Source organism: Herpailurus yagouaroundi, unplaced genomic scaffold (genome assembly GCF_014898765.1).
Source record: "Herpailurus yagouaroundi ecotype Mexico unplaced genomic scaffold, PumYag 28, whole genome shotgun sequence".
In the NCBI taxonomy this organism is placed as follows: Eukaryota; Metazoa; Chordata; class Mammalia; order Carnivora; family Felidae; genus Herpailurus; species Herpailurus yagouaroundi.
In genome coordinates, this window is record NW_024412376.1 from 24,834,308 (window position 1) to 24,854,609 (window position 20,302).

Consider the following 20,302-nt stretch of genomic DNA (forward strand, 5'->3'; position numbering starts at 1 on the left):
TCACCATCACTACCACCTGAGTCCCGGGGACCATGGTCCACCACCACTTTGTCCCATCTCATTTCTGAGTTGTCTCTGTTTTGACATGACTGATTCTGTGAGATCTCCTGAAAAACGAATTGCTGATCTTAGACAAAAATTCTAAAATAAAACCCAAATCCAATTCCACAGAAACGTATCAAACTGCCACTAAATGCTAAATGGCAATCCCATTTTCCTTTGAATTACTCCATATCCTTACCATGACAGACTCAAGTTTCTGTTCACCATTTCCTTATTTTGTAAATAAAAAGAAAAACAAAATCCCCACTCTATATTCATTTCTTTATTGGTTTAGCCAGAACAATTCTGGATTTTTCACTATTCAGTTATGTGTCTAAGAAATATTTCTATTATTTTATGTAAAATTAAGCTGGTTACAAGTTCTGTAAACCTACTTAAGTTCGTTTTTGCTTATCATAGTTCTTTTAAAAAGGTAGAACATTGCAGGGCACCTGGTGGCTCAGTTGACTAAATGTCCGACTGAGGCTCAGGCCATGATCTCATAGTTCATGAGTTCGAGCCCCGCATTGGGCTCTGTGTTGACAGCTCAAAGCCTGGAGCCTGCTTTGGATTTTGTGTCGCCCTCTTTCTGCCTCTCTCTCTCTCTCTCCCTCTCCCTCAAAAATAAATGAACATTAAAAAACACTAAAACCAATTTTGAAACATTCCAGCCCTTGCCAGGCTACCAAATCTATAACTCTTTTGCCCCTTTATTTCACACCCCATTTGTTTCTTGCGCCCACCCTTCAGTCCAGCTGCTGTTTGGAACTCAGAGAGCATAAATGCTTGTTGGAGCAAATGGACTGTGGTTCTCCAAAAGGAGATTCCAAATAAAACCATGCCAACCTGAACCCAAATGGGGACACAGAAAGAGCACCGGAATGTTCATTTTCTTTCCCTCATGTTCTCAAAACATTCATTTGTTTCCCTCGTGAGCTTATCCTGTCCTGTTGTAATTTCTTCTAGACCTTAGATACACAGCCAAAGCTCATTTTCCTGACAAATTCTGTGATACCCTCTCTCACACACCTATTGCTCGCTGGTAAAGGATGCCAAAATTAACCAGAGCAGACTTAATAATAGTATTTGTTGAGCACTCATGATGACCCAGGCACTGTGCTAAGTGGTTCTTCAATGGTATGTACATATGGAGGGAAAAGAAAAAAATAAAAGGAGCTCCTCTTAAATGTGACTTCTAGCAAATGGGAAGTACCAACTGTTCCCTCCTAGCAGCAAAGACCTACTCTCAGTTTAGGTTAATATTTGCATCCTGAATTATTTAGTCACTAGCTAACCAGCATGCCCTTGCCTATCATGCCCTCATAATGATATGATTATCATTGGGATAATCATATCCCAAATGATTATCTTTAAAGGGAAGGAGCGCCTGGGTGGCTCAGTTGGTTAAGCATCCGGCTTCGGCTCAGGTCACGATCTTACGGTTCATGAGTTCAAGCTCTGTGCTGACAGCTCAGAGCCTGGAGTCTGTTTCGGATTCTGTGTCTCCCTCTCTCCTTCTGCCCCTTCCCCCACTTGTGCTCTGTCTCTCTCTCTCTCTCAAAAATAAGGAAACATTAAAAAAATTTTAATATAAAAAATAAAGGGAAGGAGAAGAGGATGTAGGAAGGGGGAGTGGGGAGGGGGGAGGGGGGAGAGAGAAGGGGAAGGAGAAGGAGAAAAAGAATGGAAGACCAGGACAAAATTTGACATTCAATAATTATTATTGCAATAATAATCGCAGTATTTTAAAACTAAGAGTTTGTGTGGTCTGAACTCTACAAAGAATGTTTATACTTGAGGAACCTTTGTGGCTACATGTTACCGCAAAGCAGCTTCAGGCGGAGCGTCTTTTTCTCACTTGGACCCTGTTTCATACTTGCTTCTGTCTTTTAGCAAAACAACCTCCTGCAAGAAAAAAGTAATATCCCTTTTAAAATTCAGAAATGATTTTTCCCCCAAGAAATTATGCACAATGTTCCCACAGAGGCATCTTAACTGCCTTGCTATTATTTGGCACACACACTTAACATGGAAACAGGCATCCTCATAATTGCATACATGTCCACAGCACGATAGTTTTGCCATACAATCCCATTGTTTTTCTACGCTATTCGGATAACGAAGCAGAAAAACTACTTCAAAGTGCCATCTGAGCCATGGAGAGGAGCTTAAAGACAGCTTATTTAGGCTTACTCTAAGAGGTGGGCATTTTCACACGAGGTTCTTAAAAATGAAAAAGAAGCAGGTCTGTTTTGAATACAGAAAGTAGATGAAGGCAGAAGTGGCACCCTCTACCTACCTGTCTTTTCGCCCACACCCCTGGTTCTGGGACGGGATCCCCTCAGAGTTCTGCTACCTACCCCCCAACCACCTTGGATGCGGCTGATACTGAATGAGGTGCTGATAGCTCCTGGGCATAGCTAGCTATAGACATAGAGACAGGGATGGAGAGAAGAGGATGAGGGGGAGGGCGAGGGAGAGAGGATATGTCCCATATCAGCAGGGCATGGTTGGACTCAGAGCATCCCCGTATAGTTCAGATTTGACACCTGCTGAGCATTCCTGCCCCACTGCCCTGCTCCCTCTTGCCCCAGCACCTGTCCGCCATCATCAGGGCCAGTTTTCACTGACTCCTCTCCTCCTAAGGTTGCTTCGTCTGACTCAGAGGCTTCTTTACATTCTTAGGAGTCACTCTGTGAGGGTGTGGTGGTGGAGGGAGTATGTCTAAAGACTTGAGCGTGTGTTGTGCTCAGAGAGGCAACATGACCAACAGTTATGAGTCAGCACGTTCTATGGCCACATAGCATGGCCAGTAGAAAGCGATTTCTGAGCCATGGCACATTTTAATCACAACCTCAAGATTTTCCTGTGCCTTCCATTTTGACCTTCCCTTACGTTCTACAGGAAACTTCCTATTCGTAGTTTTAGGAGATATTAGGAAAAGAACTTTAATAATATCTTAATAACAACTGTCTTCTAGTTAAGTACGGGAACATGGAAGTTCTGAAAAGTGCCCGCCCATTCACCAAGCCTGTCACTCAACAAGTTGAGGTTGCTGCTTGGGTGTTTGAGCCACATCCAGGGCTCTTTCTTTTCCACCACACTTCCTGCTCTTCTGAGTTCATCCTTCCCAGTGTTTTTTTTTTTTTTTTAAGTTTTTATTTATTTTATTTTGAGACAGAGAAAGCTCAAGTCAGGGAGGGGCAGAGAGATAGGGAGAGAGAGAGGGAGAGAGAGAATCCCAAGCAGTCTCCTCAGTGCCAGTGCACAGCCTGATGCGGGGTTTAAACTCACAAACCATGAGATCATGACCTGAGCCAAAGTCGGAAGCTTAACTGACTGAGCCACTCAGGTGCCCCAATCCTTCCCAGTATTTAATGTATCTGGTTGCAGTTTCTCATATTTGTCAATAGTGAAGGAAGCAACCTAACTCTTCATGATATTTGTTTCGCCCAGGAGACCTGGTTTCAGATAAGCCAGGACAGATTCCAAAATGAGCATCTGTGCTCTTTGGGGTCAGGGCCAGGGTTGGGGGAGTTACATGGCTGTGGAGAAGGTCAAGGGGGTTCTCTAGAAGGCAACCCACCTGGGAAGGGCTGAGGCTAGGAAGGCCCCTTCTGAGGAAGGCCCCTTCCCAAGGAAAGGAGGAGGAAGAAGACAGTCTGCACAGCTTGCTCTCAGCCTCTTTTCTGCCTAAATGTGGCCATGACCCAGAGAGGTCCAGAAAGGCAAAGGGAGAGAGAGCAAAGGAAGAAAAATAGAGGAGGCAGAAGAGAAGGACAGACACCAGGCAAAGGGAAGTTACGGAAGCCTGTGACGGACAAAATGTATCTGGGAGACAGGAGATCAGGAAAACAGAAAAGTAGAAATGCAAGAGAAATGGGCACCATATTTTAGGTTGCAAAAACTCAAGACGATGTTGGGTTTGAAAATGATTCCTAAGTAGGGAAAAAAATTACTTTCGGCTTTTCCATTTGTTTGTTCGTTGAGCTGCAATCCCAAAGCATCTGTCTGTAATGAGCACGTTCTCCAAGCACCTAAGAAGGCCACATACAGCTCACGTGGATGGGTGGTTCACGGCTGCCTCAGCTACACAATTAGAGTCTGGTGCTGTGATAGCCGGGGGGCGTTTTCTCACTTCTGCACGGGTGAATAAGAGGAAGAGGAGATACTATGACCACGTCTGTGCGGGCAGGAGCCCGCAGGCCTGTTCCACTTGGCAAAGCACTCAACCAAAAATCCAGCATCTAATCCTCCTTTTCATGTCTGCCTGTCAGCTCTGCATATCTGTTGGTGCCTCCCGTGGATTGACAAAGAGCACATGTGGTGGTTGGGACCTGGAGGTGTGCACGTTAAGCTGGCGTTTTCTCACTTTAATTATACCCATACTTGGCTTTGAAATACCTCTGTGTATTTAATGCGTAAGAAAGTGTATTTTAGGTTTAAAGCAAAGAATGCTACACCACCCACCGTTTTCATCTCCCCTCACTAGACCCCAAATCCCATAACAGTGGTTCATGTAACCAGATAAGCCACAGCAACAAATCTACGAAGCTCTGGTTAGACTCAAGGCTGTTTTCTCACCACCTTGCTCTTCAAATGTAAGATTTAAAATAAACACAGAGGAGAAGCTGCAATGAAGTTTCTGGAGCAAAGGACAGCAGTAGACCAATGACTATGGCCAGCTGCTTTGAGATTGTTTCATTTCAAGGGCAGGGAATGGGAGTGTGCCTGGTAGTATCAGGGCTGATTTTTTAAGGAATTTCTAGAATAAATATTAGTGTAAATGTACGTAAGAGGAAATAGCAGTTTTAGTCAGAGAGTTCACTGAAAAACTGTAAGTCACATAATCAGGACAATAGGAAGAACATATTATTATTTTATTTTAACATTTATTTTTGAGAGACAGAGCATGAGCAGGGAGGGGAAGAGAGAGAAGGAGACACAGAATCCAAGCAGACTCCAGGCTCTGAGCTGTCAGCACAGAGCCAGACGTGGGGCTGAAACTCACAAACCAAGATATCATGACCTGAGCCGAAGTCGGACTCAACCTACTGAGCCACCCAGGCGCCCCAGGTAAAATGTGTTATTATGATATTCAAAGTCATGAAATTTGGCTAATCAACCGCTGATTCAGCTACTCAAAAAAATCATTATATTATTTTCTGGTTTACATATTTTACACATGTGTTATGTTCTGTCTTCTAATAATCACCTGTGATGTCTTAGTAATTCATTAAATACCCTATTCATGTGTCAGTCTTAAGTCTATGAATACAATTTCAACCAGATCAATTTGAAGACACCAAGCCATTAAGTTTAATTCTCAAAAATTACGTGGAAAATAATTATGACAAAAAGACTGTATTTCTTCCTGTTTTGTAGCAACTGCAGCAGGTAAATGTGTGTTGAAGGAGTTTACGAAGTAGAAGTGCATGGTTATCTGCACCGATGGCAACGGGAAGTGTTTTCTTCCCACTACATTTCTGTGTCAGATTGCATGCTGCCAATGAGGCTCTGATTTTATTTATAGGTTGATGTTGGAGCACTTTAGTTCAAGTGTATGCCGCTCACCTGTCACTGTGCTCTCTCCTCTCTGAACATGCATTCATTCCTCCGACAAATCCCTGCAGATAGACATGCACAATCACCCAGAACTTCTGGGCAATCTCTCCATCTTCGGTCACTGTCATCGCCGGATGGACACTTAGCCGATAACATTTCAGAAGCACTAAGCTTTCACAATGCAAGTTGGACACTGACCTCACAAATCTTTAGGTGTAAATTCATTATGGTTTGTCTCTCTTTTTCATTTTATCAGATGACCTTCATATTGCTGATTAAACACAACAGCAAGTAGAAAAAATACAACTAATTATTTAAATAATTTTTAAGGTATCTAAATCCGACTATAGTTGATGCTAACATTATTACTAAAGAATACCTTTTTACATGAGGTCCAGCCAGTTTTATGCCTCTTTATTTCTGCTCTCCACTGAGTACCATCAGCAGACTCAGGTGAACTGCGCTTGCCTAACTGATCTTGATCTAACATAGGCATATTTATATCCTATCTCTACCCCAATATTACACCATCACTCTTATAATAACTAGGCTTTCACCTCATCCCCAAGTGCTGGTCCCACTTGTGGGTCTTTTACCTGGGTTTCTTCTGTGGTCCCAGCTTCCAAGTAGCAAATCTCATAACTTAACCTGGCAGTGAAGGTAGTAGGAATAGAAATAACCACACTTTTTTGAATAATAGTCATGTATTGTTGAGTAATAATGAAGGCAATTCCATTTTTAGCACTTGCTGTATATCAGACAGTTTTCTAAGTGCTTTACATATATTAATTAATTTAATATGTGCAACACAGGTTCTCCTTGCCAGCCTTCCTTCTAGGATGACAGACTGACCAGGAACGAACGTCCAGGAGCAAAAGCCTCACTATCCACGGATAGCCACCTTGAAACTAAGGGAATGTGTCCCTTAGCTTGTACCTTTATCAAAGCACTGTCTTCATCAATTTTCTGCCTGATTTCAGGAACCGTAATACTTAATTTTCTACCCTCCTACTCTACCTTGCTGTAGTTTGCCCTGACTACAACTTCAAGAGCGACACGACCTCTGCAACCAGAACCTGCAGCTGGTCAGGCTCCCAGAAGTCCCTGCCCCCATGGGGCAAGTGAGAGGCAAGGAGGAAGTTATGATGCCACATCATTCTATCCTCACATGCCCTGTTCTGCTGTTAAGTTACTGGCCGTGCCCTGGTATCCTGAAATGTGTCTCTTCACAGCATTAATGTTGGGGTCAAGCATAATATCTGGGCCAAACATCACCATGTCCACAGGGAACAGGACCAAACTAACTGGATTCCTAGTAATTCTACATAGCAAGAAGCCATAAAACAGGAACTTGTATTTATTTGCAAAATGTTTTAAAATTATCTTTAAAGGGTAGGTCATAAATCGTGCTCAGAACCCAGAAGTGTAGTGATCAGCACATGTGAAGTAGTCAAAGGAATATAAAACAAAGATATGTTTCATCAAGAATTCAGTCCTTTCCAGGTCATGCTAAAGAGATGAGGTAGGGTAGGGGCGCCTGGGTGGCTCAGTCGGTTAAGCGTCTGACTTCAGCTCAGGTCATGATCTCTCGGTTCATGAGTTTGAGCTCTGCACATAGCTCTGTGCTGGGAGTGCAGAGCCTGCTTGGGATTATCTCTCCCTTTCCCTCTGCTCCTCCTCTGCTCATGCTCGCGCACTCTCTCTCTCTCAAAATAAATAAATAAGCATTAAAAAAAATTTTTTTAAAGAAACAAAGTAGGGTAAAAACACACTTGGAATCAGACAGACATGAGTTTTAACCTTGGTCTGACCACTTACCAGTTCTGTGAGGTAAAAAAAATTTAGCTTAAATACTGAGCCTATTTCTTCATCTGTTCAACAGCAATGTTGCAATAGTTCCTAGCTTACAGCTTGGTGGTGGGGTTTCAAAATCCTGTATTTCAAATGCCCAACACAAAGCGTGGACAGCTCCCAGCTGACACCGTGGAGCCTGCTTAGGATTCTATCTCCCTCTCTCTCTGCCCTCCCCTGCTTTCTTTCTAGCTTCCTCTCAAAATAAATAAAAATAAACTTTAAAAAAAAAGTTACAAAAAAACCACTGATCCTCAGGAAATGTTTCAATGATTTAAGTTAATCCCACGAAACTAAAGTTATACACTACCCTGGAAACCCCTGTTATAATTGAATTGATTCACTGGCTGTCTAGTAAAAAGAAGCAAAGGGTAGAGAATCAGAACATTTGTAAGCACCAGAAATGATATTTACCTAAGAACAGCAAGACCAGGATGTAGTGTATTTATTTTTGAACCAAAGGTCCAAGTACATTCTATCTTGACATTTCTGAGGCAGAAACTCCAAAGGCTGTCCAGTTCTATCCACAGAAGAAATCCTCATGAGGATTTAGAAAAGAGAAGTTGAGTCATATGTTGGAACAAGTGATGATTTTTTAGCCTCCCGCAATACCAAATCATGGAAAGATTTCAGAGGTTGTATAAATAAAATATGAATATCAAAGTTCATGGTTCCTTTCTGCAAGTAATGTTTATCTTTGTTTATGCAAAGAATTGAAAATCAAAATGTGAGTGGAGATTAGCTATTTCTTCCATAACATGTCTGATTTTCTGTCTATGAAGGGGAAAAAAGCAGTTTAAAATGTGTTCATTGTTTCATGAAAATCAATTCCCCAGCCCCCTCCCTTTCTGATTTTTGTTACCTACAACAATTTAGCTCTGTTGTTCATAATCCAGATCTGGTTATTCCTCAGCCCTCATAGCCTCCAGATTCTTACCTGCTCTAACAGTTACTTTCAAACTAAATCAAAGCTTTAACGCAGAGTTTTCATTTATGCTAAATTTATATGAGGCAGCAATGTGACATAAAACCTCCAAAAAATGTCTGTCCATCTTAGAGTGTATTAAGAGAAGTATGGTAACCAAAATGAGATAGCAGCTGGTCCCTCTTGACTTTTGGAAAGAAACAGAAACACCTCATGTATTAAAGTATTATTATACCTCTTGAAAATTTTAGGGATCCAACATATAGTACCCATTTCTTCCATTCCTGAGTTCAGAACCAGTTGAAAAGTAAGACACAGGAAACCAACAGACAGGTTAAACAGCTTTGTTATTGATAAACTAATTGGAAAAAGTGACATTAGATCTGTGGTACAAAGAGCCTATTAATTTTCTATGCCCACAAGCCCTTCCTGTCCCTGTGCACACACCCAAAGCCTACCGCAGCCACCTAAGGGAGAGTCTGGAACTGCCTCTGTCCAGGTCAGAGAAGAAAGGGAAAGAGGAAGCTTACAGTCTTTTGATAGATTTGTTCACCCGATTAGGTTAGCTTACCTGCCATCACCTAACAATTAAGTGATTGACTTCACTGTAGGAAGAGTGAGTGAGACATGGGAACAGAGGCCAGTTTTATCCCAGTGGAGGTCCTTCAACAGAGAAACACTGACCAAGAGGAATTTCCCTCCCAACAGCACTCGATTCTAAACCCTTCATTTGATAAATCAGAGCATGTCGAGGGCATGGCCAGGAGAGTGGAGACCTTTGAAACCCTGTTTCATAACAAATAGATTCAAGGGCAAGACTACATGGACTGAACACCTTCCTTCCAATAGCTGGATGCATAGCTGACTTGGTCTGGTGGCAGAGACAGATATTCTATTTGTTCCTCCGTATTTCCCTCATCCTGCTCAGTTAGGCAAACGCATATGACTAGCCCTGACCAACAGATTACGAGAAGAGCTGACATGTGTCTTCCCCACGCTAAGTCAATAAAAGGTCCATTCTTGATTCTTCAGTCTCTCTTTCCATCTGCTTCAGTGACTTGGGGAGGTCCCACATACCAGGTGGTGCACCTCCATTAACCTAGGTCTTAAATGAAAGACAGAGAAGGAGTTCAAGAGTGCCACATCACAGTCTTGCAGAATAAAAGCAGAAAAGCACCTTCCAGAGTCCAGAATCAATTCTGAAACCAGGACCATTCTCCATCCCCAGAAGAGGCCTAGAATACCCACTTGGCAAGATTTCAGAATTGCTGTAGACCAGTGGATACTATGCACCTCTCATTCCTCACCATTTCAAGTTGGAGGGTTTATGACATTATCTTGACCGTATTCTGTTGTATGTTGGGAGTGAAGGATGCAATAACCTGTCTTTTTTGTTTGTAGATTTGTGGAGCAAGAGGGGCCACATGCTGATCTGATATAGAGGTTATTGTGGGATCACTCAGAAATCCCAAACTTGAAGCTCAAAGCCTTGATTTAAGTTGCCTCACTTGTTACGGGGTTAAGTGACTTCTATATTTGGAAGAAAGGAGAGCAGACCTATGTTGGCCACCAGAAGGCAGAACTACACTAGTGACAGTGTTGCTCACTAAAGATTGTCATCCAACGGAGCTGTGTGACTAGCTCTGGGCAATAAGCCATGGGTGGAAGTGACTTCAGGTATCTCTTACATGTGTCTGAGTCAAAACTACGCTTTTATCGTGCTTAAGCCATTATATATTTGGGGGTCTAGCATTACAACAGTTAACACTACTTTAACAAACACCCATACCTGGATGTTGATCGACCATACCACCACCACTACCACATACACACACACACACACACACACACACACACACACACCCATACACTCAGTCACTGCATTGCTCACACCTGCTCATATTTTGAACCCGGGCTTACATACATCAAGAGGTTATTTCTGAGTCCCCTCAGCTGGTCTCATTTAAGTTTCTCTATCATGCTCTCTTCCTGTGCATCCTGTTCTTCCTGCCATTTTACTTATCACAATGGATAATTACATACTCATTTCTGTGTACATATATTCAAAGCCTATGTCCAAAACTGATCCATAAGATCCATGTGTTCAAAACCTTTTGTCCACCCCAATAATATACACGGAGTTTGCACTGTGCTTGGCAAACAGCCATCACAGCCAAATTTTAAAACGGCGAGGATTAACAAGTGAGAGCCCATTATCAAGGAAATACACTTTTTAATGACAAGACTACCGCTCTAGACCAAAAATCACAGAGAATTAAAATAAAGACCATGGGGATATCTTTTTTTACCTTTATTCATTCAGAATACAATTCTAGACCAATCTACAACCAAGAGAAAACCCTAAGCTTTTAAGTAGTGTTAGCAGGCTGAATAATATAACAGTATCGCCCCCATATGTGCAAGCAGGAAGTCAATTCCCATCATAAAATCCCTTTCTAAACATTTATTTTTCCTTCCCATCCAAAAAATGCATTAACAAGATCATGCTTATATAGCTAGTCAGCACAAGACAAATGACAATTTATACTGAACTATGTAAGTCTTGCGGTATAATGCTCACAACACCAAAATGTAGCTGTTGACCTTTTCAGTGGCATTCACTATGTGGCCCTGTTACCATTACACTAAAAGGACTTCATTAGTTTTTAAAAGCCAGAATTACTCAAAAACTTCTGGATCGTAAATAACACGTGGAATATTTCCTTTAAGTCTAAAATGGCAGATCACTCAAACCTGTCCTATAGTTCTCCATGTAATATATGTAGGAAAATGAATGTTATATGAGAAGAAACAGACCAAGTTCTTATACTTTTACCTAAAAGTCTAATTGTTTATTTTAAGTGATATCTATTAATATTTAAATGATTAAAAATAAATCAGTGTTAAATATTGCACAAGATCTAAAAGAAAATGGCCACATTACATCATACTACATTGTATAGATAGATTGATTAAAAGCAGCTAATCAGAAGCTTTTTTAAAAATTTAAAGTTTCTGACATCATTTTCCACCATTCCATCAATTCTTCCTTTTCCACTTCTTTCCTTTCAGAAAATGACTCCAGTTCAAAATCAACCTAAAGGAGAAAAACAAGAATATTTTGTTACCAACTGCATGTGTACTTTTAAAAGCTGAAGTTAAGTAAAAAAAAAAAATTAGTGCAGTTTTAGATCTTATAGGATAAGCTCAGTATAGCCACCTGAGCTATATATAGCACATCCTAAAAATCTCTTGTGATAAACAAAAGATACTTTCAGAGGAAAAAAAAAAATCAAAAGCCATTATGTTTGAAATGTGCTTTAATGCGATCTAATAGCCTTGTAGGATTATTTAAAAGCAGATTTTTTTAAGTCAATTTTCCCTCCAATGAGAAGATGTAATTTAGGATGAATTTTCTAACTTTGACTCTTCACTGAGCTTCTCCTATAAACCTTGAGTTTTCTCCTAATAGCTGGGAAAATATGGAAGAATGTAGTTCAGTGTCCTGGTGTCCCAAACCATAAGTTCTGCTTTCTAGAATCTTGAATCTGTTAAAGAAACTGATGGAGGCACATACATCTCCAAACAACCACAGAGGCCAGGGGCCCAGGAACTCAACTCTCAGAGTGAACTGGGAATTTTCATCAGGTCTGTGGGCAATCCCTACATCTACACAAAAGGCTATTCAAAATCTGTACTCCCCAACCCCAACCCTTCTCAGGGCCTCTAGATACTTCTGTCCCCATTGCAAATAGAACTAAGAGTTCCTTGGGGCACCTGGGTGACTCAGTTGGTTAAGCTTCTGACTTCAGATTTCAGCTCCGATCGGGATCTCATGGTCATGAGATCAAGCCCTGCCTGTGGGGCTCCTTGCTGGGCGTGGAGCCCGCTTAAGATTCTCTCTCCCTCTCCCTCTGCACCTCCCCTGCTCGCATGCATGAGCGTGCTTCCTCTCTCTGTCACTCTACCTCTGTCTCAAAAAACTAAGCAAATAAATAAACAGAAAAATGAATCAGAAATAAAAATGATATTTTAAAAAAAAGGAACCAAGAGTTCCTTCATCTGGCCACTTAAGCCCCTAGATATTTAGGAATATGACTATACTCACTACCTCCTTGAAGTAACACAGGCCAGAAAGGCTAAGATCCAAATAATTAAATGTTTTACAACCTATTTCTGGGGCTACTTTTTTCCAGGTTTCATTTGCCCAAATTTATCTCCTGATTTTAATACATATACAGCCTAATGTACACATACACACAATGAAAACCAAAGCATCAGTTAAAAAACTCAAGGTATTCTGTTTGCAAAACCAAGCCCTTATACTCCAACTCAGGGGCATGAACAAAAATGCAATAAATTCTTTACAAGTAAGTGTTTCGACTGGAAAGTCTGCAGGCCATTTCCTGGTTCCAAAAATGTAATGCAAAGATAGCAGTAGAATCCTCACCTTCCTAGCAAAATAGGTGGCACCTCCTTAAATGAGATGCACTTTTTGATACCGCTTAGCAGAGGGTCTTTCTCATAATATGTGCTTAATAAAAGTTTGGTTAATGCCTAAAATCACCTTGCAGGCATGATCAATTTTTCCAACTACTCATTCAGTAAAGTATTATATTGGATGCTGGAAATAAAAAGATAAATGGAACAGAAATCTCATTTAAACTGAAATCACTGTGGCAAATAAAAGTTTAATTTTTTTAAGTTGTCTTTGATGTTCTTGGGTAGGTCTTCAAAAAACTGAGAAGCAATAAGGGAGCTTCACATTGAATGGTATAAAATCGACCAAGGAGCCCTTGGCCAAGTCACTTAACTTTGCCAGCTTCAGTTTTCTCATCTGTTCAATGGGGGTATTAGTGGTACCTACCTCATAGGGTTATTATGAAGACTAAATATAAATCACTTAAATATGCCTGACACATATTAATTGCTTAATAAATCTTAGCAATTATGATTTCTTACCCCAACAGCAGGGCTATAAGGGACTGCTACTTTCTTTGTTATCGCCAGATACCCTGGAGCTGAAGCTGTGAGTTTATAGTTTCCAGGTACAAGCAATCTCCAGTAATCGCCATCCTTTGCTGTAAGGAAACAAAATATCAAATCACATAATTATGCCATTTTAGGAATACCCAGTATACCTCCATTTAATTTCTTTGATTCCCTATTTTGAAAGTAAATGTTTATGGAATTTGATAACATTCCATTGAAATCAGTGTTACATTCTCTTAGAGGAAGTAATTTCTAATAGCAATTTTACAAATACTAATGTCAAATTGTCAATAAATCCTATAAGATAATGGATCTTCATAATCATGTCAGGTGTGGCACAGGTAAAAAGATATAGAAAGTCCCCAAACATGAAGTCAGGGCATCTGATGCTGTTTTGATTCTGGCCAAGTATCTTGACATGAAGACCCAATGGTGCAAGTCTAGATCAGTGCTTCACAAAGTGTGGTCCAAGAAAGCCTCATCAAAAACCTGAGGTACTTGTTCTTGTTTTTTGTTTTGTTTTTTAGATTTTATTTATTTATTTTATAATTTTTAAATTTTATTTAAATCCAAGTTAGTTAATATATAGTGTAATAATGATTTCAGGAGTAGAATTTAGTGATTCATCACCCAGCGCTCAGCCCAACATTGCCCTCCTTAATACCCATCATCCATTTAGCCCATCCCCTACCAACACCCCTCCAACAGCCCTCAGTTTGTTCTCTGTATTTGAGTTTCTTATGGTTTGTCTCCCTCTCTCTTTTTATCTTATTTTCCTTCCTTTCCCCATCTGTTTTGTTTCTTAAATTCCACATGAGTGAAATCATATGATATTGATCTTTCTTTGACTTATTTCACTTAGCATAATACCCTCTAGTTCTATCCACGTTGTTGCAAATGGCAAGATTTCATTCTTTTTGATCACCGGGTAACATTCCATTGTATGTACATACCACATCTTCTTTATCCATCAGGGATAAAGAACCCTGAGAAGCTTGTGAGAAATCTCTATTTCTGAAGATTCAGAATACGTTGTTCTGGAGTGCTGGTCTTGGAGGGACTGCATTTTCAGTAAGTTCTCCAGAGAATTCTTAAGCAGAAGTAAGGTTCACACTCTTTCTCACCCCACATGTCCACAGCTCCCTCCTAACCTAGGTTAGGTTCCCTGGCCACCCTATAATCACTGAAAGCACATGCCTTCAACTCATTTGCTTTTCCCTCTTGGTTATACATGCCTGGCAAGCCACCAATCCTGGATAATTTTCGGCCTTCCGCCTGTCACCAGCTTCATGGAGCCAGAGGAAACACACCATCACGCTCATCAGTCTCCGACACATACACACCAACCTAACCGAGGGCATGGAACTGCCCTGCTTTCCTTCTGGTCCCTTCCTCCCTGGTCCTTTCACACTCCCATCTTCCTAGACCAGTGCACATCAATCACCTGGGAAACTAGGTACTGTGCGAATTCTAATTCACTAGCCCTGGGGTGAGGCCTGAAATTCTGCATTCCTAACCAGCTCCAGGGCAGTGCTGAATTCACCTGCTGGTGGGGGCTGAGCTTTGAGTAGCAAGGTCCTAGTGGACATTTCACACTTTTTCCTTTTTCCTAACACTGCCGACACATCCTCTTCATCCTCACTCCCAGTAGATGCTTTACATCTTATTTCACTATGAAAATGAAATCAGAATAAAGAAAACCCTCATGGCCACCTCTTCCGGTCTTCCTCTGACCCCCACATCTCCTTTCAACAGGCGCCATCATTATCTCTTTCGCTTTACAGCAAAATGTCTGAAGAGATTTGTCAATACTCTCTTTTTTCTAATGTCTCTCCTAGTCTCTCTTAGACCCTCCGATCAGGCTCCCACTGGTCCGTGGAAACAGATTCTGTCGGGATTCTCCACACTGGTTCATGCGAAAGGTTTAGCTTACCTGGCACTCCGGATCAGTCCCTCCATCTTGAAATACTTCCGGGCTCCCAGGAAAATGCACTTGGTTCTCTCTCTACCTCAGACTCCATTCCTCCTTACTACTTTGCCCTCAAAAGGGTGGAGTGTTCCACAGTTTCACTCTTACCTATGTTTCACTCTTACTCCTCAGATTTCACTCTTACCTATGTTTTTTTTCCCCCTGTTACATTCTCCTAAAATTCTCATACCATGGAATGCAGAGGAAATCATATCTCTATGGCACCAGGGTTCACAGACAGAAGAGACTTCATGTGGCAGAGGGGATCAAGGTCTGGGCTTCCCAAGGGCTAAAGGAGCAATGTCTTGGCACAGATTCTGGTATATTGGTTGGCAAGATGTGCTGGCCACATCTTCTGGGGTTTTCATAAATATTTGTTAAATAGATAAATAAATGGAGCTTTAAAGGGGAAACGTTAAGGATTTTTAAAATATACAAGTTATAAATGAGGAGGTTAAGAAAGAAGTAATGGTATAGAGTGGTTTGGAAAATAAGGTAAAGGTTCATTAATTACAAGGTCTAGAAATAAATGAGTAGATTATACATAAAAACATATTGTTGCTGGATAAATGGAACGGGACTACATAGGTTTTCCAGGAAAATACATCCTTGTCTCCAAATAGGGAAAATGGAACCGGCATTTGGAACTCAGAAATAGCTAACATCCACCTCAATTCTGTTAACATCCTGTTTAACCCTGAATGAGTCTGGATTTTTCACACAGATGAAATAAAGAAATGTGTGAGGAATCCTAGACACTGGCATTTTTCTTTCCCCCTCTTTTCACTCCCTCCTGAGGTCGTCCCATTAACAGCTTATTAGCACTTAAGACAGAAGGGAAAGACACTGATAATTCAACTCCAGCTAGTTCATGTGCCTTTGCCTCAGGAATTCCACAGAATCTCCAGTGGGTGGCACCACCCGGCAGCTCCAGGCTGAGACAGCTGAGGAAAGGGCGCCACCTGCTGCACCCCAATTTCTAAGCCAGCAGCCATCCAGAGTGCCTGACTCGCTCCCACAAAGGAAATTTAACTAGGTCAAAGCTGGGGGAGAGGGAGGTAAAGAGACAGGAGGCATTCAATTGTTTCGCTTAGAATAGCATAAAAATTTTTAACTATAATAACAAGTAATCGTGCTCTGCATATAACACTAGAGCCTCCAGATCACGGCAGAGAACACCCACCAGATGTAACGTCATGGTCTATTCCTTCCACGGAGATGGTTGCATTGGCAATTGGGTTACCTTGAAGGTCCCGGACGAAGCCTTTAACTCCTCGGTGTATCTGTAAAGGTCAAGAACAACCACAAAAATCATACTAGAAATGATCTGACGACACATCTCTGTCAAGAATCTCCTTATTTGCTAGCAAAATACTGTAGATCCTCATTGTTTAAGGATCAAAATATGCTCATGAGGCTACTGAATTTTGTTGAACACTCTTTACACGGCTTTTCCTCAAGTGGACAAATGAGAAAAAAAAAAAAAAACCTGGAAACTGAAATCTCGTTCTGAGTGAAAGAAAGGCATTAAAGTACCTTCCGAACCACCAGAATGAAAAACAAAAACAAAAACAATTGTCTATCACATCTGTAAAGTAGTTCTGGTCTTAGCATATTTCATGACTTTGTCCCTCTTATATTGGGTCACCTATATATAGGTTGTATGGCCACTGCCAGTTAAGAATAATATTACATTACAGCCCTTTAATATTTGTTCATGTTGGATGAAAACACATACTGTGATTGCTCTTGCAATGGAACAATATTATTTGCTTGAAAATAAGTGACATGAAAGATCTGTGAACTTCAAAACTGAAGATTCGATTCAGAAAGAAAATGAAGGAGATGCTGTCGAGAATAATGCCCCCCAGATTAAGTTGCAGTCAACAACTAAAGCACTACAAACTATAAAAGCAGATTTCTTTTCCCTCATTTTGAAACAATGGTTCAGCTAAATCAATATGTGTTTGAAGTGACAGAGAGTCACTTCAGGTCTCTTGGAAAGTGCTTCTGGAACACCAAATGGTAATTCATTAAGCTTAATTACTTAACAGAAGATTCCCGAACTCTCAAAGGCTCAGGTTGGCTCAGGTTCCTCCTCACTCAATTTAACCCTAGAAAGTGAATATTCTTTTGCTACCGATGATACTGGAATCTTTCCTACAGAAGGCACAATAAGTGTCAAGTACGCTTTTGTCATCAGAGAATAAATATGACAGTGGTACAATGTTTTAGCAAGGGGATGCCCCTGATTATCAGCAAATCCTTTTGCATTTGCTATTTTTTTTAAAGCAAAACCTCTGAAACTCTATGAAAATCACATGTACTTCTTTCCTCTAAAGGCAATTTGGGGATCTGAAATTTTTTACAGAAAAGGAAGAGAGATATACATAGAGAAGAAAATCAGGGAAGAAAATACAATCTTTAAATTTCTTAAGATGAGGGCTCATCAAAGAAATTTAGAAAGCTTGCAAACAAGCAATTATTTACCTACATGTACTTTATTCATCTTGAGGCACCAAAATCCCGGTATTATCAATATTATAAACCTTAGAGAAATAAATTTTTAAATTTCCTTATCATTGGAAAATAAGTCAAACAATCACTCTAAAAACATATAGTTCACCTGCATTAGGCACAAATACACCAAGTTAATATTCATTATTTTTTTCAGCCTCTGCAACCCAAGACTTACGGTCTGTAGCTTAACAAATAGTGAAATAAGTATCTGTCTCTGATAAGCCAGTTTTTGGAGCAAACCTCTCTGTTGGAAAACTTCCACTGTAGTAATAAATCTCAATGGAAATGTTATGGGCTCTCACAAGTCTACATGAATGCAGCTGTCACTTTATGGCTTTTGCAAAGGAAATCACAGAGAAATTCAAATTTCACTCATGCCTGAAGAAACTATTTGCTACACTTGTCCCTCCTGTAATGTTCTCTCCTCAGATTCCAGGACATCAATCAACCAAAGCTGGAAAAACAAAGAACATCCAGAAGATTCTCCATGGTTACTAAAACTGTGCATAGCAGTAACCCTTAAGCCCTCCTATACTTAAGTGTTACCCAGAGAGCTTGCTGAAATGGAGACTTGGGGGTCCTACCATGCAGGGAGTGGGATTCAGTGATGGAACAGGAAACTCATTTTTAACAAGAATCTAGGTGATTCTGGTGCAGGCACCCATGAACCATTCTTTGTGAATTTTGTGAGGAATCTTGAGAATTAGACTGTTCCAAAGCTATTGAGAGAGAGGCATTCCACCACAGCAAACTGTACTAATTAACTTTACAATTCCAATTCCTACAAACATCCCTTTAAAACTCTGCAAGAGATTTCCTCTCAACCAATTATAGAATTAGACCTCCTAATCACCTATTTTCCATGAGTCGTAAACTAATCCATGGTTAGACTATAGGTCCAGGTGTTCAATTACTAATTCCCACCATACTGTGTCTCATTGTCAATGAAATAATTTCAACACAGAACTTCTGGCAGTCTTCACTCATATGTCATCAGCCTTTGAGTCCCTAAATTAGAGTGTTCTATGAAGCAAGTTGGATGAGCTCATTGTAAATATCACTCTTCTTGCTTCTACACAACTTGCACCGTAATACTGATGTCCTGTAGTGTGGACCACTTGATCTGTGGACAGATCACATTCTTATTCCAAGTGGCATAAAACAGGTATGCACAACCCTCTTCTTTTCAGTTTATTTCTATATAAATTGATATAGCTCTTAGATGAATTAATACATGCCTACCTGCCACCATAAATATAACAAATATTCCCCTCTTTCCTGATGGTATACCTTTGTGGGTTTTGTTTTATATTGAGTTTTTTCTTAAGAACCAAGACTTAAGCAGCAGCTGAATCTGTTTTTTTAATTGATGATCAGAGTAATCATCTTATTGGTGTTTCAACTATAGTAAATCTTACAGTAGTCCCAAGAAGCCTTTGCTGAACCGCCAGGACTGGATTAGGGACCCAGTGTACCGCCACCGATTTTGTAATGGACTTTTATTTTAGCATTTATCATCCTCTCTTGTGATTAGGTATTTATGTTTCTGAACTCCACTCATATGAAGTCAGTCACTATCCTCAGTGCCTCACAGTGTGCCTAGGACACTAGAGTAGCTGAATAAATTTTTGTTGAAAAAATATGTAAATAAAATGAAAAGCACTGTATTAAAGAGACATTATTTGATATCTAAATGGAGAACACATACCAAATAGCCCAGTCTTACTTCCTCTACTCAGAAAATACATTTACAGCTCTCCTTGAAGGAGACACTATTAGAGGGGTTCCTATCAAGGTCGTTCTAGGGTCGACATGGCTAATTATCCTTAGCCTTTGTTGCTGAAAATGCCTTTCTATATTAACATGAAGTGGGATTCCACTGATTGAAAAAATCCTGTGTAATAAGTAATTTTTAATCATTGTGAGTAACAGTGGATCTATTCCACGAGAATCTCTTTGGGTAAGGTACTATATGGGTATCTGACACATGTAAAAGAATACCTGAGCTGATTTTACAGCTTTTTAAATGCATCAGTCTCATATGCATGTTTGTATGTCAACATATATGCAAATAGATTCACGTTTATTTCATAGCATTTGTTTGTATCAAATTAGTGTTTAAATTAATCTGGACTATCTGCTGGCATGTGAAACTGATATCACCCTATCTGGCTTTGGGTGTAAACAGCCATATACAGAATGCAATCTGAAGACTGTCACGGCACTGCAGGCAAGGAACAGAGTCTTTAGGTCTGTTTCGCCCCCATGGCCGCTGGTGCCAATGTCTACATGGTATAGAGATGTGGGGTTGGCAGCGAGTGGCCTGTATGGATTCTCAGTAGGTAAGGTATCTAACTCTGGTAGATGATGAGATTCCCCCCACACACACAAAAATTCTGTACAGACTCCACAGGAATGGTTATATAAGTGCCTGTCTA

General features: G+C 40.5%; 1 protein-coding gene across 1 annotated transcript in view; it reads right to left on the reverse strand.

Moving 5' to 3' along the window:
• Nucleotides 1-10,599: 10,599 nt before the first annotated feature.
• Nucleotides 10,600-20,302, reverse strand: part of CPE (carboxypeptidase E) — a 115,896-nt gene continuing 106,193 nt past the window's right edge. The window contains exons 7-9 of the mRNA XM_040471070.1: nucleotides 16,528-16,627; nucleotides 13,346-13,464; nucleotides 10,600-11,480 (exon numbers count right to left, since the gene is read on the reverse strand). Of these exons, the coding sequence (XP_040327004.1) occupies nucleotides 11,382-11,480; nucleotides 13,346-13,464; nucleotides 16,528-16,627 (318 nt within the window). The 3' untranslated portion in view covers nucleotides 10,600-11,381. The remainder of the gene's footprint in view (nucleotides 11,481-13,345; nucleotides 13,465-16,527; nucleotides 16,628-20,302) is intronic.